The sequence below is a fragment of the Thunnus maccoyii genome, chromosome 1, assembly GCF_910596095.1.
Source record: "Thunnus maccoyii chromosome 1, fThuMac1.1, whole genome shotgun sequence".
In the NCBI taxonomy this organism is placed as follows: Eukaryota; Metazoa; Chordata; class Actinopteri; order Scombriformes; family Scombridae; genus Thunnus; species Thunnus maccoyii.
The window spans coordinates 40,743,815-40,766,314 of record NC_056533.1 but is presented as its reverse complement, the minus strand read 5'-3'; the positions used below and the strand labels follow the sequence as shown (position 1 = coordinate 40,766,314).

The window sequence follows — 22,500 nt, the reverse complement described above, 5'->3', positions numbered from 1 at the left end:
ATTTATGTTCTCATCAAAAACAGACAAGATGTCACATGACTAACACGTGTTTCCTGTGTATTTACTTAGTATACAGAAATATATAAAGTAGCACAAAGCTTATAATGTGATACAGGAACAGATCAGTGCTGAAAGTATTAATGCATTTATCAAATACATGATTTACACACTCAACAGATCACAAGACTAACGGTTCAGTCCTTCACAGTCCTGATGGCATCCTTCCCTGGCTGCTGCTGCTCGTGCTTGTTGTTGTTGTTGTGATTGTTGTTCTCCTGTCCCCCCTCCCCCTTTCCCTCTCTCTTTCTCTCTCTCAACCCAACCGGTCAAAGCAGATGGCCGCCCACCAAGAGCCGGGGTCTGCTTGAGGTTTCTACCCGTTAAAGGGGAGTTTTTCCTTACCGCTGTCGCCAAGTGCTGCTCATGGGGGATTTGTTGGGTCTCTGTAAATTACAGAGTTCGGTCTTGACCTGCTCTATGTGAAAAGTGCCTTGAGATGACTTCTGCTGTGATATGGCGCTATATAAATAAAGATTGATTGATTGATTGATTGATTGATTGATCGTATCACGGATTTGAGTCACGGATCAGATCATTATTAGAATCAGCGAAAAAAAGGGGAGAGACAAATAAAACTTTGTTTTCTATTTATTCTGTAACACACTTACAGCCAGAAATAGCAAGGAACTTTTGCCCATGGTCTTAAATGAAAACAACATTTCAGATGTCCAGTGTTTAAATAAAATAAAATACATAAAATATTCAATGCTCAGTTATTGCAACATGAGGCATGAAACCTTCCTCTTTTAAACAGTGAATGAAACAGCCTCTGTCCACATCATCAAAACTTGATGATAATAAACATTCACCACTAACGTCAGTTAGCAGCTAGATGCTAATTAGCTGCTCAGTTGCAGCACATTAAACAGCAGGTAAACGTAACTCAAATGTCACTTTGGAACCATTACCCACCGGGCGCGTGTGCACCGCGTTCCGGCTCCAACGCCGTTTTGCTCCGTCCTCTGCATGGCGCCCTATTCCACCGGGAGCGTGTCAGAAGCGGAGCGTCTTCACTGCGGGGAAGCCATCCGCCTTTTAAAGTCAGTTGCACTCCTACTACAGTAATTACAGCAGCCTAGTCAAAGCTGATAAAGTCCCTTAAGGCTACCGTAATTACTGCAGTAGCAGGGCAACTAAACTGCCCAATTTTGTTAACTTACTCAGCTTTCGTTGATTTGGTCATTTTCCTTGATTTTTGTGCTTTTGCTGTGGTTAATTAGGCTACGTAGTAAAATGGTTTCTTTATTCATCTGTTTTAATTGTGTTTATTGTTGATATACGACCAGGAGTCTGCACGGGGTGTTTTATTTTGAAAATTGACCGGATGCTCAATGCTGTTTCTGTGTCTGACTTCCTGCCCAGCTCTATCTGCTCTGTGCTGCTTGACGCGGCTTCCGTAAAATATAGACAAGGCGCCTATCTTTAGCACAGCGGAGCGGAGAGCCGCTTCTGGGACGCTTCTGAAACGCTCCGCGGCGCGCCCGGTGGAATCAGATACATTGACTAGAGTGGCCGCGATCAGCTCCGGAGCTGGAATGTGGCACATACGCGCCCGGTTAACGTTAGCGACACGCTGTCTGCCCATGACTTGTACTTACAGCAGTTTGTTTACTTTGTCTTAAATGAGACATTAAATTTTGCAATTAATCCGCAGTTCATATGCCTGCCGAACCGTGGGGGGCGATCCGTATGGATCACGGATCAACTACAATCAGTTACACCACTAGTTAACACTTGTTATTCTAGTTACTTTAAGCTCATTCCTCAATATACCTCCTGCACTCATTCACTAATCACACAACATCAACAGGTGACTGAACAACCACTCAATTAAAAACGAATGAATGAGTCCAGACAGCTCACTGTAACTTCAACAAGCAAACTAACCACAACACATTATATATATATATATCTCTGCTGCATTCTTGTTAAGGAGATAAATTCACACAACAGCCACACAGAGACATTTAACCATCAGAGATGAAATTAGCGACCAAAGAGACAGAGAGAGAGAAGCTGTATCTGACTCACGTTATCTGACGTCTTCTTCTTTCTTTCATGGAGATGAAGTATTCATGTCATAACATCCATTTGTAGCTGTTGGTCATCTTGTTTGTTAGTTAACAGAACTTTATGGCTGCTGGTTAACCAGTCTGATATCATTAGCAACAATGACAAACAAGCTAACTCTCCTGGTTGTTTCTCCGGTTGCTTCTCTCTCCAGCTTCCCCGGCAGCGTCCTGCTGCTGCTGCGCTGCACAGTCCAGATCATTTCTCCCATTAGCTTAACAACAGTCCTTAACAGTCCTTCCATAGATGTATAAAGAGTCCTTCAAGCTGCTACAACAAGCTAACTGTTGTATTGGCTAAGCAAGGAGCTAACTTCTGCTGCTACTCTGCCTTACAGTGGAGAGAGTTGAAGATGAATTCTGGAAACTATCATTGGACCGACTCGATGTCAATATTGCATTCTGGTTGTTGATTGGTTAGAGAGGACAGCCTCCCTTGGAGCGTCATTTTACGTGTCATGGCCAATCACAGATTAGCATGAAAAAAAAAGAAATACATTAAGTCCAATGTAAGAGATCCCGCCCTGCGGAGGTCAGCAGACACTCGTCCTCTTCTGTCCCCCCCCCCACACACACACCTCACACACACTGCTCTTTCTCCTCCCGCCCTGCAGGTGTCGCTGTTGAAGCATTTTAAACAGAATATCAGTAATGGATTTTTTCCAAAGAAGAGAGAAAAAATACTTTATAAATAATACTGAGATTTGTAATGTTTTATTTCAACCAAATATTCTTTTATATATTTTGATCTCCCTCTTGCCTCTCAAAAAATAGAGGAGGATCAACTTCCTCTGCCTCTATGGACCAGCCTCCACTGATACACATACATATACACACACATACACATACACACACACACACACACATGCACACACACACACACACACACACACACACACATACACACACACAGACACACACATGCACACACACACACACACACACATACACACATATACACACACACACACACACACACATACACACACACACACATACACACATATACACACACACACACACACACACACACACATACACACAGACACACACATGCACACACACACACACACACACATACACACATACATCTGATGTTTGTATACGAGGTCGTACTGATGAGATGATGACACCCCCCCCTCCTCAACCCTCCCCTCCACCCCCCCTCCTCCCCCCTCCCCCTTCCCCTCCTCCCCCCCAACACCCTCCACCCCCCCACCCGGACTGGTCACTGGTCATGTGACCTCTCTCCCTCCAGGGGTCTTTAAATCTGCCAGCGTCCCCTCAGAGAGAGAGATGAGAGAGCCACAGCGACAGGTGAGTCACTGCTCTGATCAATCACATCAATAATTCTGATCAGTTATTTTTCATGAAATATAATTTTATATCAGTAAATTCTGCTTAGTGTTAAACAATAAAACATAGAGTCAACGTTCACAAGTAACTGTAAATGTTTTGTACACTTTCTCTTACATGAGAGTAAATTTACATGGATTCATATTATATTGTTTTATATATTATATTATATTGTACAATGATATATCTATATCTATATTATATTATATTGTACAATGATATATCTATATCTATATTATATTATATTGTATAATAATATATCTATATCTATATATATATATTATATTATATTGTATAATAATATATCTATATATATATTATACAATCTGTGTTGTGAAATTCACAATAACATTGTATTTTACAAACTGAAGGTTTCCATCATGTTTTTCAGTAACACTATTTTACAGCTGCTTTAGTTTTATGTTGTTTAATATTTAATATTTAATATTTAATGTTTAATGGTTTGATTCTAATTGTAAGAATAAAATGAAAAAGTGTTAAATTGATTTAACTGTTAAATACAAACTCGTTACATTCTTATATTATTGTTAATAAATTAGATGTTTAATTCTTAAACTGAGTGAAAATACTTCAGTGTTGCTGTTTGTTAAAAAGCTTTAAATTAACACGTTTGAGTTCGTCACAGTGAAAAGTCCCAAACGATAAAGATTTACAAATTAATATTTCATGAAGTATTCTGCCTGATTTAGCGATCAATAATTGGAGCGATTGGTGAATTTGATTTTAAGTTTACTCATTTAAATGTCTGGAAAAAGAATAAAAATGAATATTTAATGATTCTGATTTCTGTTGTTTGATGCAGAAACAGAATATTTAAATATGAATTTATATTGTTTTAATAGATAAACAGAAACATGTTTGTACCTGCAGTCAGTCTGAAAGAAAACATCTTGTTTATTGATGATAAACATGTAAACATCATTTTCATGCTGAGCAGCACCGATGATACTTCACAGAACATCTGATCACATTAATGGATCATTAACCCTCATAGATGGATCAATAACCCTCATAGATGGATCAATAACCCTCATAGATGGATCAATAACCCTCATAGATGGATCAATGGATTTAAAGTAACTTTAAATCAATGTAGAGCAGGAAAACTGATTATTGTCTGAACTAAACTAAGAAGTTAATCAATGATTCTTCAAGAGTCATTGATTATGAGTCATTGATTATGAGTCATTGATTATGAGTCATTGATTAAGAGTCATTGATTATGAGTCATTGATTATGAGTCATTGATTAAGATCAGCGTTCAGTGTTGGACTTCAGTGATAAAAGTCAGTTTTTAATCTACAGAGACCCAACGTCCTCCATCAGCAGGAAAAACTCTTTAACCCCTTAAACAGCAGAACCGACTCTAGGTAGACCTGGACCTGGACCTGGACCTGGACCTGGACCTGGACCTCTGCCTCGACCGGCTGGGTTGAGAGAAAGACAGAAGCATTAATAATAATAATAATAATAATAATAATAATAATAATAATAATAATATTTAATAATAATAATAATAATAATAATAATACTTAATAATATTAATAATAATAACAACAACAATAATAATAATAATAATAATATTTAATAATAATAATAATAATAATAATAATTAATAATAATAATAATAATAATAATAATAATAATAATAATAATAATAATATTTAATAATAATAATAATAATAATAATAATATTTAATAATAATAATAATAATAATAATTAATAATAATAATAATAATAATAATAATAATACTTAATAATATTAATAATAATAACAACAACAATAATAATAATAATAATAATAATAATAATAATAATAATATTTAATAATAATAATAATAATAATAATTAATAATAATAATAATAATAATAATAATAATACTTAATAATATTAATAATAATAACAACAACAATAATAATAATAATAATAATATTTAATAATAATAATAATAATAATAATAATATTTAATAATAATAATAATTATTATTATTAATAATAATATTTAATAATAATAATAATAATAACAATAATGGCATCAAGCAGGAAAGTAAAAATTCACTTTGACTCACAAACGTGAATAAAAACTGTTTGTGTCTGATCGGAATCAGTATCATTGATCAGGATCAATAATATGTTATTGAAGCAGCAGTAACAGAATAAATCTGCATTGATCTGATGATTGATTCTTTTACTGATGGATAATCTGGCAGCTGTTGGGTTGATCCATATCTCTGATCGGCTCTTCCTTCATGTGATCAGTCATGTGATCGGTTGGCTGCTTGATAAATGAGTGTTATTGATCTCTCATGGCTGGATGATTATTGATTCTGAACATGATTGATTAGACCTGCAGCAGGACGATGTTTGTATCTTCACAACAGGAAATGATTCATGTAACAAGAGTTTTGTTTCCTGCGTTCAGAGACTGTTGGAGAGAAGCCGAGGATTGTGGGTGCTGTAGTTCTTCTTCTTCTTCTCCTGTTTGTGACGGCGGCAGGATGCTGGGCTGTCTGCTGCTCTGCTGCTGCTTCAGTCTGCTGCGTCTCTCCGTCGCTCTGGTTCACGGAAACCTGCAGCTGGACGCCGAGCCCGCCTACCTGTCCGACATCGGTCAGTGATGTCACGGACACCCGTCCAATCAGAGAGCTCGAAACACCACCTGATGATAATGATGATCACAAAAACAGGATTAAAAATAAATAAAAACGTTTGATAAGAAAAACATTAAAAACAAAAGTGATACAAATTAAAAACAGGAAGCAGTAATCGTGTAATAAAACACTTTAATCTGTTTTTGTGACGTTATTTAAACGTTAAATGTAAGTTGACTGAATCAATGTACAGCTGTATATCGTCTGCATAACGACTGATCAGAATCATAAATACACCTGATCAGTTATTGATAATAGAAATAAGTTTACATTCATTTATGTCAAACTGTGTATCTGAGGCTTCACAATAAATTAATTAATAATATTATGAAATGATATTGATTAAATATTAATAAATATATAAATAAATTACATCCACACTTACAAACAATCATCTGATGAACAGATGTTTGTTTTCTGTCCTGCAGAGAGAAGCCACGCCCCCGACCCTGTGCGTGACCCCGCCCTCTTACCCGTCGACTCCATGGAGGATCACTTCCTGTTGGACGCGGGCTCCTATGACGAGGTGGGTGTGGCCTAAAGAGAGATGAGTCTCACCACAAAGGCTTGAGGCTCACGGTGAATGTTTCCTGTTCCTCAGGACTCCTCGGCAGCCTTGCAGCTGCAGGGTCGGGCCATGCGCTCGCCTCGCCGCTGCATCCCTCACCAGCAGTCGTGTCTGGGTTACCCGCTGCCCTGCTGCGACCCCTGCGACACCTGCTACTGCCGCTTCTTCAACGCCATCTGCTACTGCCGCCGCGTGGGCCACGCCTGCCCGCCGCGACGCACCTGACAGAGCGACGCCGCCCGCGGACTCGCCTGACGGAGTAAATGTGCTGTTTGTGGAATAAATGAATAAATTAATATATTTTCAAACGTCACTTTAACGTGTTTTGTGTCAGTGATTCAAACTCTTCATCAAAATGAGGACGACATGTTGAAATGCTGAACAGGAAGTCCTGAGACGACGACTACTGACGACACACATCACCTTAAACGTCAAACATGAAGAAGAAACAGTTTAAACTCTGAAGTTTAAACTTTTAATTAATGTAGAATTAACCAACACTTTACACAGTTAATCATTTCTACATAATGATGGAAGGAATCTAATAACTGCTTCAATTTGTATCATGTGATTATTGATCCACAGCAGCGTCTGTCACACAAACAGACAATTTAAATGTTAATTACTGAACAAACAGAACTGATGTAACGGAGCGATAAAAACAGTCGGACGTTGTTTTCAGGCTCAGGATGAGTGATGTTTTCCTCCCCTCCCCTCTCCCCCCTCTCTCCCCTCTCCTCCCCCTCCCCTCCCCTCCTCTCCTCTCCTCTCCTCTCCTCTCCTCTCCTCTCCTCCCCCCTCCTCCCCTCTCCCCCCCTCCCCTCCCCCCCGCCCCCCCCCCCCCCCCCCCTCTCCCCCCTCCCCCTCCCCTCCCCCCCCCCCTCCTCCCCCCCCCTCTCCCCTCCCCTCTCCTCTCCCCCTCTCCCCCCCCCCCTCCCCCTCCCCCTCCCCTCTCCTCCCCTCCCCCCTCCCCTCCCCTCCCCCCTCCCCTCCCCTCTCCTCCCCTCCCCTCCCCTCCCCCCCCTCCCCTCCTCCCCTCCCCCCCCCCCCCCCCCCCCCCCTCTCCCCTCCCTCCCTCCCCTCCCCCCCCCCCCCTCCCCCCCCCTCCCCTCCTCTCCATCGCTCAGGATGAGACGTTTTCAGGAAGGAGCTGAAACAGAAGAAGAAAAGAAGCTTTTTGGCTCCTGAAGAAAATAATAAAGTTAAAGAGTTTTGTGATTGATTCATGATTCAGTTATTTTTATTTTATGAATAAATATGATCAGATGCTGATCTGCTGTCATCAGATCAGCTGACCAATCAGTAAACACGTTGGATCAAAGGGGCGTTACCATCCGGCAAAAAACTTCCTATAGAATACACCTGAGATTCCTCACTCAGCTCCTCCAGGAGCCTCCTCTCCTCCCCTCCCCTCCCCTCTCCTCTCCTCTCCCCTCCTCTCCCCTCCCCTCCCCCCCCCTCCCCGCCCCCCCCCCCTCCCCTCCCCCCCCCCTTCCTCTCTCCTCCCCCCCCCCCTCCTCTCTCCCCCCCTCCCCCTCTCCTCTCCCCTCCCCCCCCTCCCCTCCCCTCTCCTCCCCTCTCCCCTCTCCTCTCCCCCCTCCCCCTCTCCCCCCTCCCCTCTCCTCTCCCCTCCCTGAGGTGCATTTAAAGGATTGGAAGATCCTCCATGATGGTGGAGGGGGGACAGGAAGTTACAGGAGGAGAGAGAGAGGACCCCTGCTTCCAGTCTGTATGCTAAGCTAAGCTAGCTGTTTCCCCCTGCTTCCAGTCTGTATGCTAAGCTAAGCTAGCTGTTTCCCCCTGCTTCCAGTCTGTATGCTAAGCTAAGCTAGCTGTTTCCCCCTGCTTCCAGTCTGTATGCTAAGCTAAGCTAGCTGTTTCCCTCTGCTTCCAGTCTGTATGCTAAGCTAAGCTAGCTGTTTCCCTCTGCTTCCAGTCTGTATGCTAAGCTAAGCTAGCTGTTTCCCTCTACTTCCAGTCTGTATGCTAAGCTATGCTAGCTGTTTTCCCCTGCTTCCAGTCTGTATGCTAAGCTAAGCTAGCTGTTTTCCTCTACTTCCAGTCTGTATGCTAAGCTAAGCTAGCTGTTTTCCCCTGCTTCCAGTCTGTATGCTAAGCTAAGCTAGCTGTTTTCCCCTGCTTCCAGTTTGTATGCTAAGCTAAGCTAGCTGTTTTCCCCTGCTTCCAGTCTGTATGCTAAGCTAGCTGTTTTCCCCTGCTTCCAGTCTGTTTTCCCCTGCTTCCAGTCTGTATGCTAAGCTAGCTGTTTTCCCCTGCTTCCAGTCTGTAAGCTAAGCTAAGCTAGCTGTTTTCCCCTGCTTCCAGTCTGTATGCTAAGCTAGCTGTTTTCCCCTGCTTCCAGTCTGTATGCTAAGCTAAGCTAGCTGTTTTCCCCTGCTTCCAGTCTGTATGCTAAGCTAAGCTAGCTGTTTTCCCCTGCTTCCAGTCTGTATGCTAAGCTAAGCTAGCTGTTTTCCCCTGCTTCCAGTCTGTAAGCTAAGCTAAGCTAGCTGTTTTCCCCTGCTTCCAGTCTGTATGCTAAGCTAAGCTAGCTGTTTTCCCCTGCTTCCAGTCTGTATGCTAAGCTAAGCTAGCTGTTTTCCCCTGCTTCCAGTCTGTATGCTAAGCTAACCTTTCGGACTCCCAGCAGCATCATGTGAAAACAGTTTTTTCGGATTGATGTGAATAAATGAGAACGAGTCGTGTGTTTCAGATTCTGCGTGTTTTATTGATCTTTATGTTGAAAATGAAACTGGTGTCTCGCTCAGTTGGCGGCGATGGTCTGGTCCACCCAGGCACGCAGCTCGGTGACGCGGGCGTACACGCCGGGCATTGTGGGAGTGCAGGTGCCGCTTCCCCAGGACACGATACCGACCAGAGTCCAGGCGCCGGCCTTCTCACAGACCAGAGGGCCACCAGAGTCGCCCTGAAAACAAACACACACAAATAAATAAACACACAAACAAACAAATGACAAACATCGGTGATCGCTACATGTTAGCACGTCCAGCCTATTTAGATCATTTAACGTGTTGCTAATATGTTGTCAACATGTCTGTCGGTGGTTAGCATGCGGCACCCACCATGCAGCTGGAGGCTCCGGCGGCTCCGGCGCAGATCATCAGGTTGCTGATCTTGTTGCCCCAGTAACGCTTGCACTGGTCATTGGTCAGCAGAGGGAGGGAGGCCTGCTGCAGCAGGGGGGGGGTGTCAGGAGCTGCAACACAACAACACGTCACACTGATGTCTACCTGCTGCATGCTGCCCCCGGTGGTCAAAGCACGCCATGTTTCCTGTGTCAGCGCTCCCCGTAGAGGTCTGAGAAGCTGCACAGGTGAGCTCTCAGCAGGTGTAAAGCACTAATAATAATAATAATGATAATAATAATAATATAGTCACCGTTGTAGCGCGTCAGGCCCCAGCCGGTGGTCACGCACTTCATGCCTCCGGGGAAGTTGTCTGCGGTCTCGGCCAGGCACACGGGGGAAACACGCATGTTCAACTGGGCGGGGCTGGCCAGCTTGATGAGCAGGATGTCGTTGTTGATGGTGAAGCCGTTGTAGCGGGGGTGCTTGAACACCTGACAGGAAATGAAACTGTTAGCCGGTGAACACGCGGGAGCTCACGAGACGTGATGAAGTCCTGCTGCTTGTCGCTCACCTTGCCGACCTTCATCACCTGGACGTCCTCGGCGTTGGAGGAACGGTCGTGTTCTCCGAGGACCACGCGGTGGTATGTCCTGCAGAAAAATATGTGAATGAAACCAGCCAACAACAACAACAACAAAAAAAACCTGAAAAACACCTGAGCGACGGGAGGCGGAGCCTAACGTCAGCTGATCATACGGCAGGTTTAACTGCATTTAAAGTAAACATCATCTCAGTGAACCAATAAGCTGCATGTTCTCATCTAAAACCATAATTATTCAACAATTTCCATAAAAATGTTTGATCGAGTTCGAGCTCAGCTCGAGGACTTGTTGCTACGACGACAGTTTAAAATACATTTGAATCCAGTTATCAAATAATTTCTGTCGAATCATCAACAATTAAATCAAAATAAGTCAGAACTCAAAACCTCAGTTACAGTGATGGTGAGGTGACAGGTGAGGGTTAAAGGTTAAAGGTTAAAGGTTAAAGGTCGCCGGTGTTTACTTGACGTTGCAGTGAGCGGCGGTCACAACCCAGTTCTCGCTGATGAGGGAGCCTCCGCAGAAGTGGAAGCCGGTGTAATCCTGAAAAAACCAGATGTTCATGAACACAACCTGCCTGTGTGTGTGTGTGTGTGTGTGTGCGTGTGTGTGTGTGTGTGTGCGTGCGTGCGTGCGTGTGTGTGTGTGTGCGTGTGTGTGTGTGTGTGTGTGTGTGTGTGTGTGTGTGTGTGTGTGTGTGTGTACCTGCAGGGACACCTGCCAGGGCCAGGAGTGAGGCACCGCCTCCTCGCCGTTCACGATACGGGAGTAACCCGTGATGACGGGGGGGATGGCGGGAGTGCCGCAACCTGGTGACATCATCATAACGACATCATTAACAACAACATGAGTCAGGAAGTTTGTTCCTGATCTTTGGAAACACATGAAACACCTCGAGTCACATTTTCAGTAAGAAACGATCGTTAATTAGATCAATACTCTAAAACTGATCAGCCAATAAACGTATTGATCTCAGACTGCGTCCAGGTTTAAATGTATTTTTCTTTATATTTTTATTCACAATTGTTTTTGTTTCTTTTTATTTCTGGTTTCTTGTAACCATGGTTACCAAATATTAAATCAATCAATAAATAGTTTGTAAATTAAAAACGGTCTCACCGTAGGCGGCGCCGGCGAAGGCGAGGCAGGAGAGGATCCAGAGGAAGGCCATGGCTCGAACATGAAAGCTCCGTCTGAGAGACGAGCTTTTATACCCGCAGGGAGCGACGGGATTGGACGAGACAGGAGGGACGTGGCGGCGCGCTGAGGCGCGTTATCAGACGGTGAGAGTTCGGACAGGTGGAGAATTTTCCACCCGACGAAGCACAAACATGTTGAAACAACATGAAGCTGCAACAGATCGCTGAGTATTAATCTGTAAAAACATCCAACAGTTCGCTTCATTAATTCAGATTAATTAATTCATTAAAGATCAGATATTTGTTTTTATCTGATGTCAGAAAACAGAAACTGACCCGCGCTGCTCAGAAACAAAACTAAACAACAAGAAACACATGAAGGAGAAAAAGAGACAAATCATAAAAAAGTTAATAAATATTTTTTAAAAATTAAAGTAATTAATGAAATAAAGAGAAACAGTCCGTCTGTCTTCTTCTACTGCAGATTCTGGGTTTCTGGGAAACAGGAAGCTGAAATATAAAATCTACTATATTATTATAGTCAGACATATATCTGTCTTCCTCCTCCTCCTCTTCATCCTCCTCCTCCTCTTCATCCTCTTCCCCGTCCTGAGCCTGCATCCTTCTCTGACAGCTGATATTATCATGTTTATATTGAACATTAAGTTACAACATTATTTGTTTTTATCATTGTTTAACAGTATATTCAGGCCCACTGAAATTCATTTAAATCTATTTAGTCCTGAATGAGTTTAGTTTCTTACCCAGAATGCACTGCTTCTCCTGGAACACGGCCTGCACCATGGATCACGTCTCCAGGTTGAGACCATGTGACTCGAAGCTGTCGTACAGCCTGAGACTCGTTCACGCAGCGCGGCGCGGCTGAGTCAGTGATGTTGTTGTGATTCTCTTCCACTGATGATGTTTTCTTCTGAACTTCATACCGAGCAGGTGTGAGGGCGCTCGGGGGGGCAGACGCCCTCTCTTGCACCTCTGACACCTGTTTTCCTACTGAAATATGTGCAATAATAAAGTTGACCCGTGCAGTCTGTCCTTTTATAGGATAATAATAATAAACTGTCCTTTTTTCAGATATGTAAGAATCTTTTTCCTTTAAAAACATTTTGGCAACATGTTTATATCATATATGTTTGAATCAGTTGTAAGACGTTGTTAACTCATTTCCTGCCTGCTTTGTCATTATTACATTCTGATTGGTTCCTGTGTTAACTTCAGTGACTGATATAAAACACACATCAGACAAACATAAAATAAGCCAAACAGACTCACAGTGAACACTGACTCGCCTTCCCCTCACTTCACACAGAACATAAAGTCATAAAGTTAAACTTCCAGTGTAGTTACATAACTTTATACAACAAAAACAAGTTGTGTTAGAAATAATACAGGCCAACGTCCAACTGGTGCTGTTTATTATACTGGAACATAGAGAACAAACCACTGTGACAACCCGGCTGCTTCCTTCTCAAACGCAAAATATCCTAAACTGTGCTGGAATTTAACGGATATGAAAAGTAAATCAAATCTTCCTCGTTCAATGAAAAGCAAACAAAAAGCCCAGAAGTACAACGTCCATATTTACAGCTTTATTTATGTGTTCATTGATAACTACACCAGCAGCAGCTGACTGATCCTGTTACACTGTGAGCTTCGATCAGACTGATCAACTGAATGCTGAGAGCTGCTGACAGCAGGATTCATGTTTCTCAGGTTCTTCCAGACTGTCTGTTTCTTTCTTCTTGCTGCAGCTGACTCGGCTTCGTCCTGCAGGAAGCGGACCGATGTGTCTCGGTCTTCAGTCGCTTGCAGACGCAGCGTCTGTGCGATGGATCTCGTATCGGCTTTTATATCCGACGCTTCACTCGACAGAGTTTTCAGAAGTCAGTTTCCTCTCTGACGGCAGAGATTCTGACGTGAAAGTGTCGTCAGTTCTTCCTGTGGTCGTTGGTTCTGGTTCACCAGTTTCTTCATCATCGTTCTTGCCTTTAACAGTTTCAGAGACTTGATACCGTTAGCCAGCATGTTCTCATTAGGAGGAATCTCTGATGTCGCAGGAGTCTCCGCCATCTTGTTCTCAGTGTTTCTCTGACGCTGTTCGGCGCCGCGGCTAGCCGAGCGGCGGCTAACCGAGCGGCGGCTAACCATGCAGCGGCTAGCAGAGCGGCGGCTAACCGAGCGGCGGCTAACCGTGCGGCGGCTAACCGTGCGGCGGCTAAAGACGTTACAGATTAATTTATTAATATATAGTATTATCAGTCACTCGTGGTGAGTTTCTGTAAATCTGGTTCACATAAGCTGCTGTTGGTTAGTCATCATGTGTGTGTGTGTGTGTGTGTGTGTGTTAGTGTTAGTGTGTGTGTGTGTGTGTGTGTGTTAGTGTGTGTGTGTGTGTGTGTTCGTGTGTGTGTGTTAGTGTAAGTGTGTGTGTGTGTGTGTGTGTGTTAGTGTGTGTGTGTGTGTGTGTGTGTGTGTGTGTGTGTTCGTGTGTGTGTGTTAGTGTTAGTGTGTGTGTGTGTGTGTGTGTGTTAGTGTGTGTGTGTGTGTGTGTGTGTGTGTGTGTTAGTGTGTGTGTGTGTGTGTGTTCGTGTGTGTGTGTTAGTGTAAGTGTGTGTGTGTGTGTGTGTGTGTTAGTGTGTGTGTGTGTGTGTGTGTTCGTGTGTGTGTGTTAGTGTTAGTGTGTGTGTGTGTGTGTGTGTGTTAGTGTGTGTGTGTGTGTGTTCGTGTGTGTGTGTTAGTGTTAGTGTGTGTGTGTGTGTGTGTGTGTTAGTGTGTGTGTGTGTGTGTGTGTTAGTGTGTGTGTGTGTGTGTGTGTTCGTGTGTGTGTGTTAGTGTTAGTGTGTGTGTGTGTATGTGTGTGTGTGTGTTAGTGTGTGTGTATGTGTGTGTGTGTTAGTGTGTGTGTATGTGTGTGTGTGTTAGTGTTAGTGTGTGTGTTAGTGTTAGTGTGTATGTGTGTGTTAGTGTGTGTGTATGTGTGTGTGTGTTAGTGTTAGTGTGTGTGTTAGTGTTAGTGTGTGTGTGTGTGTTAGTGTGTTGAAGGTCGGTTGGATGAAACATGTGTGTGTTTCCCAGCAGCAGCAGCAGCGGCGGTGGAGGCGGTGGGAGGGTGGTGGGGGGCGGTCGGAGGCGGTGGGGGCGGTGGAGGCAGTGGGGGGGCGGTGGTGGCGGTGGAGGCGGTGGGGGCAGGGGGGGGGTGGTGGGGGGCGGTCGGAGGCGGTGGTGGCGGTGGTGGCGGTGGTGGCGGTGGAGGCGGTGGAGGCGGTGGTGGCGGTGGAGGCGGTGGGGGCAGTGGGGGGGCGGTGGTGGCGGTGGAGGCGGTGGGGGCAGTGGGGGGGCGGTGGTGGCGGTGGAGGCGGTGGTGGGCAGTGGGGGGGCGGTGGGGGCAGTGGGGGGGGCGGTGGGGGGCGGTGGGGGGCGGTGGGGGCGGTGGAGGCGGTGGAGGCAGTGGGGAGGCGGTGGAGGCGGTGGGGGCAGTGGGGGCGGTGGGGGGCGGTGGGGGGCAGTGGGGGGGTAGTGGTCCTGAACAGTTAATTAGTCCTGAGCCACTCTCCCAGTTTGTGGGTCACAGCCCCCAGTGCTCCCATTACCACTGACACCACTGTTGCCTTCACTCCTCACATCTTTTCTAGCTCCTCTTGGTGTTTATCGATCTTCTCGTGTTTCTTCTTCATGATGCTGCTGTCGCTGGGGATCTACGTCTATCACCGCTGCCTTCTTCTGTTGTTTGTTGATCAACACGATGTCCGGTTGGTTCACCATCACCAGCTTGTCAGTCTGGATCTGGATCAGTCTGGATCTGGATCAGTCTGGATCTGGATCAGTCAGGATCTTGGCTCGGTCATTCTCAACCACCTTAGAAGGTGTCTTCCATTGTGACCTTGAGACCTCCAGCCCATACTCAGTGCAGATGTTCCTGTTCCTGTTTATATATATAAAATTGAGACTACATATACAGTGTCTATATATTCCATATCCTGTATATGTACCTGACAGTTGATGATGATGATGATGTTTTAACTCCTGCTTGTTTCTGGTGTGTTTTTAAAGCTGCCGTGTGGGATGTTTGTCTCCCTCTTCTGGCGGTGACAGTAATTACATCGCTGACATGCTAACGTCCGCCGTAGCCGACTCTGTCGCTAATGTAGCGGCTGTAAAATGGTGGATAAATTGTTCTGAGCATCAAAATGACTCGTTTCACTATCAGAATTTGATCCATCCGATAACATTTGGAAAGTCTAGAAGAAATTATTTTTATCTCTATTCAAGTTAGCAGAGAAGAAGTTAGCTAGCTCAGCCGGCGGAGGTCTCTGGTCGCCCTGACACGACAATTAAAAACTCTGTAAACTGAGACGTACAGAGAGATTTATGCGTCAACTCAGAAAATCTGCTGCAAACAAACAAGACAATTACATCTGATTGACAAGAGCCGTGACACTGTTTACATAAAAGTTGGTAAACTCTTCAAGTAAAGGCGTGGACTGCCCGTCCACCTCAAGGTGTCATTATCAGTCTGTACAGCTTGAGCACCTGGTGTGGAAGTTAGTATGCACACAGACTATCTCAGTGGGCTTTTCAGTGCAGTACAGTGCATGTGTCAACCTGTCCCTTTATTTCATGACGAAATATACCAAAATAATAAAGGAAAAGGAGGGAACGACACCACACAAATACTTTGAATATAAAGGGGGGAAGAGGACTAAGTGCTGAGTGTAAGGGATCGATGGATCGTCCGAATGGAGTCGGCCTCGGTGGTGACAGTAATAATGATGAAGAGGTCAAACACAGCTGTGACTTCATCCTGAAACAGTAAATAGAAATAATAACTATATAATAACTAAACTCTCTGTCACCGAGGACACACAAACATCAGGCTGATGACATCATCAGCTGTGATGATGTTGAATAGTTAATGAGAGTGCAGGTCAAAGGTCACAGCTGAGTAGTTTTTATTAACTATTGATTATGGAAATGATATATTTTTATTTTCAGATATCAGAGTGTGAGACTACGAAGCTGTTTCCTGAACAGACTCGAGGTTTAAATAAAGATTCATCTCAGCATTATAAGAACATGCAGCTTTCCTGCTTTATTCAACTGATGTCAGCTGATGAATGTATTGAACAGGATGTTCACCTGTCAGCGGCTTCATTCTGAGAAAAAATGCAAAGTAGATTCAACATGGCCGCCCCAGGGACCGTTGGGAAAGCGCTCGAGTCTGAACCAGAATCAACTTTTGCTGAAACTCAATCCAACGTCATGCTGCAGTGGCCAATCACGTAAGCCGATGATCAGACCGAAGACGCCCATGAGAAGAAGAGCCTTGTTTACTTGTTTACTTGTTTACTTTGTTGTTGGCTTCATTTTAAAAAAGCCACACACCTGTTTCACACCGGCTATGTTCTAAAACACAAATAAACAAGCCCACACCCCCCACACAACCCTGCAGGAAGCTGCATGTTGCTGGATGTGGTGTGAATGCAGCCTTTGTGCTGCTGATCCGGCTCCTTCAGCTGTGTTGAAGTGTAACAAACATCTGAGGACTGAACTCATTTATTTCAGTAAATAAAGTCTGAAAGAAGCTTTAGAGTGAAAGTAAAACATCCAGCAGCTGAATATTCAGACGTCATGTCTGCTGGATGTAAACTGAAATTATAAAGGACCAAAGATCAAACCTTCAGTAATTATTGACACTACTGATGATCAATGCTTCACAAACACAAACTATAATGTGATCATGTGTTTTTACTTGTTCTGCTGCAGTGCAGATTAGCCAGGCTGGGGCTAATGCTAACCAAAGAGGTGTTTATGTAACATTTGGGTTGTTAGTTTTTTTAAAACACTGACAAACATCAATATTATCACGTGAATAGACAAAACAAAGGACCAAAGACAGAACCCTGAGGAACACCTCCAGTAATTATTGACTCTGTTCATATGATAATAGTTTTGCTAGATGTTTGCTAACATGTTAGCCACACAGCGTCTTTATGGTGTGACGTGTTGACAGAATAGTTCTACTGCAGGTTTGAGTGCAGTTTATTTGCAGAGTGCTGTTTTGCGTTGCTGCTGCTCTGTTTGATTGTTCTCTTTGGAGATTGAATAGTTTATGTTCTAATCTTTAATGCATATTGTTCACTGTTATGTTACCCAGAAGTTTTGTGTTGTTATGACCCTTTATGTGTTGTGGATTTTAACTTTTTAAATTTGGCACAGTTTGTATTGTTGCAGGCCGCCCGGTGTCATGTGACCAACATAGCGCTGCAGGGATTTCCCCGTGTAAACTCTGTTTGCATGTTTAGGAGCAGAGCTGCAGCAGAATGGATATTAAATATATTAAATTGTCTTCTGCAGTTTGTTTAGTCACCCAATCTCATGCAGCTTTTTACTTTGCCCACCAGGTGGCGCTGTCTGGCCTTTTGGATATTGTTGTTCATGGTTTTGAGGAGATATGTTCCCCACTTCCATTACATGTACTGATCTAGCGCCCCCTGCTGTGTGTTCTCAGCTCTGTGCGACACAAACTCAAACAGCAACAACAAACACAGTCAGTGATGTTCAGACGGTTTTATTGTCATCTAGTGTCCGGTGGTCTCTGCTGGGGGAACGCCGGGCCTGGGGGGGGTCAGGGTCGGGGGTCAGGGGGGGTTCGGTAGGAGGGGTCAGGAGATTTGCTCGGACCAATTAGTTGGCGGCGAGGATCTGGTCGACCCAGCTGCGGAGCTCAGTGACACGGGCGTAGACGGCGGGGGTGGAGGTGGAGCAACGGCTGCTTCCCCAGGAGACGATTCCCACCAGAGTCCAGGCATTGTCCTTCTCACAGACCAGAGGGCCGCCAGAGTCGCCCTGGAAACAACAAACAACAACAACAACAACAACAGCGTCAGGAGATGAAGGAACGAGGTCTGAAGACAGGAAAACAAGAAGTCCTGAAATAAAAACCAGAAGTTGTGACCAACAGAAGAAAAAACAAACTATAGGAACTACAGGAAGAGTAGCTGTTGCCTTGGTAACAACTAATGGCGATCCAAATAAACAACAAACAATAAACAGGTGTGTGGGCGGGGCCTCACCATGCAGGATGTGGCTCCGGCTCCTCCGGCACAGATCATGACGTCGGAGATGTTGCTGCCCCAGTGTCTCTTACACTCCTCGTTGGACAGCAGAGGCAGAGCGGCCTGCTGCAGCTTGTTGGGAGTACTGGGAGCTGTGGGACACATGCGGCACAAAACACTCAAACACGCACTGCACTTCCTTCTTCTTTAGATTTGATTTTAATACATTATTTTATACCCTAAAGGCCTTTTTCTGCATATTTCTACAATATTTAATAAACAAAACTGAACCAGAGTGGCTGCACTGCTGCTAGTTCAGGCTAGCCTCAGCTAAAGCTAACATGACCATATAACGGTACCGCGATGATGATGTAACGGTACTGTGATGATGTAACGGTTCCGTGATGATGTGTACAGATGTGTAACGGTACCATGACGATCTAACGGTACTGTGATGATGTAACAGTACCGTGATGATGTAACGGTTCCGTGATGATGTAACGGTACCGTGATGATGTGTACAGATGTGTAACGGTTCCGTGATGATGTAACGGTTCCGTGATGATGCCTCACCGTTGTAGCGGGTCAGACCCCAGCCGGAGGTGACGCAGGTCATGCCGGGGGCAAACACGTCGGCCGACTCAGCCAGGCAGACGGGGGACACGTTGGTGCCCAGGCGGGCGGGCGTGGCCAGCTTGATGAGGGTGATGTCATTGTTGATGGTGCGGGGGTTCCACCTGGGGTGAGTGAACACCTGAGGGGGGGGGCAGGGGGAGGGGTTAGCGGAGGACGAAGGTATGTTCTGAAAGCTGATTGGCTGACAGGCGGTTCTCACCTTGGCGGGCTTCAGCACCTGGACGTCCTCGTTGGAGCCGTAGCCCTTATCGTGTTCTCCGGCGACGACGCGGTGGTAGGTCCTGACAGGAAACACAGAAACACGTTTACACATCGTCAGTGACTGTAAACAACGTAAAAACTCTACGTGTTTTTACACAACGTCACCAAACAAAACCTCAGTCTGCATTAAACACAAGATTTACTCCCCTGAGTTCGTCTTCTCAGGCAGATTTCACCGCCAGCACTAAAAATTATACTGAAGCTCTTTTTTTAAAAACAAACATATGTGTCTGTGATGTGTTTTAAAGTCTTCAGTAGGAACCAAAAGGCTCTAAAATCCACCCAAATAAACTTTATATACAGTAAGTATTTAAACCAGCATAATAATAATAATAAATATAAATAAATGAAGCTAATTTATGTAAAATGCAGCAGTCGGATCAGTGAGGAAACCGTCTCTGAGCTCGGAGCTGACAGCCTCCGACGGAGGAGGGAAGTATTCAGAGACGGACTGACTGATTCATCTCCGCCGTCGTGTCGCGTTGCGTCGCGTCGCGTCGCGTCGTACTGACCTGACGTTGCAGTGAGCGGCGGTCACCACCCAGTTCTCGTTGATCAGAGATCCTCCACAGAAGTGGAAGCCGTTGGATTGCTGAGAGAAACAAACCAGACGTCACTCAAACAGAAGCAGAAGAAGAAGAAGAAGAAGAGTGTTGGCGGTCAGCTGACTCACCTGCAGGGACACCTGCCAGGGCCAGGAGTGAGGCACCGCCTCCTCGCCGTTGACGATGCGGGCGTAGCCGGACACCACGGGGCTGATGGCGGGGGTGCCGCAGCCTGAGAGGATGACAGGAAGCAGACTTTAAAGGACCGATCCACTGTTTCACATCATTGATCAGGTGAAACATGTCTGTTCCTGCTGATCGATGATCAATACAAACTGAGCTAAAAGTTCAAACATGGCTGACGATGATGTGAAATGTTTGATCAGAACATGAACAGATATTGATCTGCGATATAAACTCTCTCGGCTCGTCTTTACAGAACGAATCATGAACCAGGAAACAGTCTGAGTGTCTCACCGTAGGCGGCGCTGACGAAGGCGAGGCAGGAGACGATCCAGAGGAAGGCCATGACGACGATGATGATGCCGAAGGAACGAGCTGTCATTTTATGCTTGAAGCCTGCCGAGCCTCAGCCAATCAGAGCGGCCGCCGGTTTGTCCAGCTCAGCTGCCAGCTGGTTATCTGACCCGAGGCGGCGGCGGCGTTCCCACGCCTACAGCTCTCTGATTGGCTGAGAACTCAACATGTTGATGACCAGTCAGGTCAGGCTGAATGTGCAGAAGCTTTCATAACTTTAAAACCGTTTGATGATGAATGAATATAACAACCTGTTTAAAATAACAGGATTTATTCTACAGAGAAATATTCTGTTATTGCACATTAATGAGTTACTGAGTAACTTTAAACATCAAATATACACAGGAAGTAAATAAAGTCTAAAATATAAACTACTTTATAACATCAGCTCCATCCTGATGTAGATGAATAGATTTAAACACACATGTTCATGTCTGCCGTCCTGGTTAATGTGTGTCAACATGTAAACACACCACATACAGCACATGTATGTTCACACGTATGTTCACATGTATGTTCACATGTATGTTCACATGTATGTTCACAGGCTTCAGCTGCTGCACTGCTGAATATAAACTTCAAGTTTTCATATGTTGAATTAAAAAGTATTTGGTGATGTAACTGATCAGACACTTTATCAGAGGTCAGAGGTCAGAGGTCAGGTGGATGGTTGGACTGACTGTTCAATGACACTGTATGTATGTTCTAATCACTAGCACACACACACACACACACACACACACACACTAACACACACACACTCTAACACACACACTAACATACACTAACACACACTAACACACACTACACACACACACACTAACACACACTAACACACACACACACACTAACACACACTAACATACACTAACACACTAACACACACTAACATACACTAACACACACACACACACTAACATACACTAACACACACACACACACACTAACACACACACACACACACACACACACACACTAACACACTCACACACACTAACACACACACACACTAACACACTAACACACACACACACACAAACACACTAACATACACTAACACACACACACACTAACACACTAACACACACACACACACAAACACACACACACACTAACATACACTAACACACACACACACTAACACACTAACACACACACACACACAAACACACTAACATACACTAACACACACACACACTAACACACTAACACACACACACACACAAACACACACACACACTAACATACACTAACACACACACACACTAACACACTAACACACTAACATACACTAACACACACACACACTAACATACACTAACACACACACACACTAACACACACTAACACACACACACACTAACACACACTAACACACACACACACTAACATACACTAACACACACACACTAACATACACTAACACACACACACACACTAACATACACTAACACATACACACACTAACACACTAACACACACACACACTAACATACACTAACACACACACACACTAACATACACTAACACACACACACACACACACACATACACTAACACACTAACACACACACACACTAACATACACTAACACACACACACACTAACATACACTAACACACACGCTACACTAGCACATACACACACACACTAACACACACACACACAATATAATATAATGTAATATAATATAATATAATATAATATAATGTAATATATGTGTTTAATATGTCAACGTTTACATGCACATGTGTATGACGTGTTTCTATGACAACAGATCTATAAGTTGTGTTTCTATATGTGGATCATTAACCAGCTGTGAGAAGAACTTTCCACAAATATTTAGACAGCAGTGTGTGTGTTAGTGTGTGTGTGTTAGTGTGTGTTAGTT

At 44.3% G+C, this 22,500-nt stretch overlaps 3 protein-coding genes across 5 annotated transcripts; 1 reads left to right on the top strand and 2 right to left on the bottom strand.

Annotated features, from left to right (window-relative positions):
* Positions 1–1,837: 1,837 nt before the first annotated feature.
* Positions 1,838–6,965, top strand: LOC121900157 (agouti related neuropeptide). Of its 2 annotated transcripts, XM_042416210.1 has the most exons (5): positions 1,838–1,870; positions 3,388–3,446; positions 5,931–6,118; positions 6,588–6,685; positions 6,761–6,965. In XM_042416210.1, exons 3-5 carry the CDS (start codon positions 6,007–6,009, stop codon positions 6,950–6,952), a joined length of 402 nt encoding a protein of 133 aa, XP_042272144.1. In that variant the 5' UTR covers positions 1,838–1,870; positions 3,388–3,446; positions 5,931–6,006; the 3' UTR covers positions 6,953–6,965. The 2 variants fall into 2 exon arrangements, with proteins under 2 accessions (XP_042272144.1, XP_042272135.1); XM_042416201.1 differs by lacking the exons at positions 1,838–1,870; positions 3,388–3,446 and having other exon boundaries at positions 5,558–6,118.
* A 2,490-nt stretch (positions 6,966–9,455) lies between these two features.
* Positions 9,456–11,795, bottom strand: LOC121904101 (chymotrypsin A-like). Of its 2 annotated transcripts, XM_042421645.1 has the most exons (7): positions 11,538–11,795; positions 11,124–11,227; positions 10,882–10,961; positions 10,388–10,466; positions 10,127–10,307; positions 9,811–9,944; positions 9,456–9,653 (listed from the first exon to the last, which is right to left on the bottom strand). In XM_042421645.1, the coding sequence occupies exons 1-7, from the start codon at positions 11,587–11,589 to the stop codon at positions 9,492–9,494; spliced, it is 792 nt and encodes a 263-aa protein (XP_042277579.1). In that variant the 5' UTR covers positions 11,590–11,795; the 3' UTR covers positions 9,456–9,491. The 2 variants fall into 2 exon arrangements, with proteins under 2 accessions (XP_042277579.1, XP_042277571.1); XM_042421637.1 differs by lacking the exon at positions 11,538–11,795 and having other exon boundaries at positions 11,124–11,364.
* A 6,278-nt stretch (positions 11,796–18,073) lies between these two features.
* Positions 18,074–21,364, bottom strand: LOC121904092 (chymotrypsin B). The gene is made up of 7 exons (XM_042421624.1): positions 20,550–21,364; positions 20,201–20,304; positions 20,040–20,119; positions 19,466–19,547; positions 19,204–19,384; positions 18,649–18,782; positions 18,074–18,421 (listed from the first exon to the last, which is right to left on the bottom strand). The coding sequence occupies exons 1-7, from the start codon at positions 20,635–20,637 to the stop codon at positions 18,260–18,262; spliced, it is 831 nt and encodes a 276-aa protein (XP_042277558.1). The 5' UTR covers positions 20,638–21,364; the 3' UTR covers positions 18,074–18,259.
* Between the last annotated feature and the right edge of the window lie 1,136 nt (positions 21,365–22,500).

What these genes read in the sequence shown, in the direction of transcription:
- LOC121900157 (XM_042416201.1), top strand. Translation starts at nt 5,869, where the DNA reads ATGTTTGTATCTTCACAACAGGAAATGATTCATGTAACAAGAGTTTTG. An exon ending in CGCCTACCTGTCCGACATCG is followed by an intron (nt 6,119 to 6,587) that starts GTCAGTGATGTC and finishes TCTGTCCTGCAG; the next exon opens with AGAGAAGCCACGCCCCCGAC. An exon ending in ACGCGGGCTCCTATGACGAG is followed by an intron (nt 6,686 to 6,760) that starts GTGGGTGTGGCC and finishes CCTGTTCCTCAG; the next exon opens with GACTCCTCGGCAGCCTTGCA.
- LOC121904101 (XM_042421637.1), bottom strand. Translation starts at nt 11,303, where the DNA reads ATGTGTTTCCAAAGATCAGGAACAAACTTCCTGACTCATGTTGTTGTT. An exon ending in CCTGGCAGGTGTCCCTGCAG is followed by an intron (nt 10,962 to 11,123) that starts GTACACACACAC and finishes TGGTTTTTTCAG; the next exon opens with GATTACACCGGCTTCCACTT. An exon ending in GGGCCTGACGCGCTACAACG is followed by an intron (nt 9,945 to 10,126) that starts GTGACTATATTA and finishes GTTGTGTTGCAG; the next exon opens with CTCCTGACACCCCCCCCCTG.
- LOC121904092 (XM_042421624.1), bottom strand. Translation starts at nt 20,637, where the DNA reads ATGACAGCTCGTTCCTTCGGCATCATCATCGTCGTCATGGCCTTCCTC. An exon ending in AGGTGCTGAAGCCCGCCAAG is followed by an intron (nt 19,385 to 19,465) that starts GTGAGAACCGCC and finishes CCCCCCCCTCAG; the next exon opens with GTGTTCACTCACCCCAGGTG. An exon ending in GGGTCTGACCCGCTACAACG is followed by an intron (nt 18,783 to 19,203) that starts GTGAGGCATCAT and finishes TGTGTCCCACAG; the next exon opens with CTCCCAGTACTCCCAACAAG.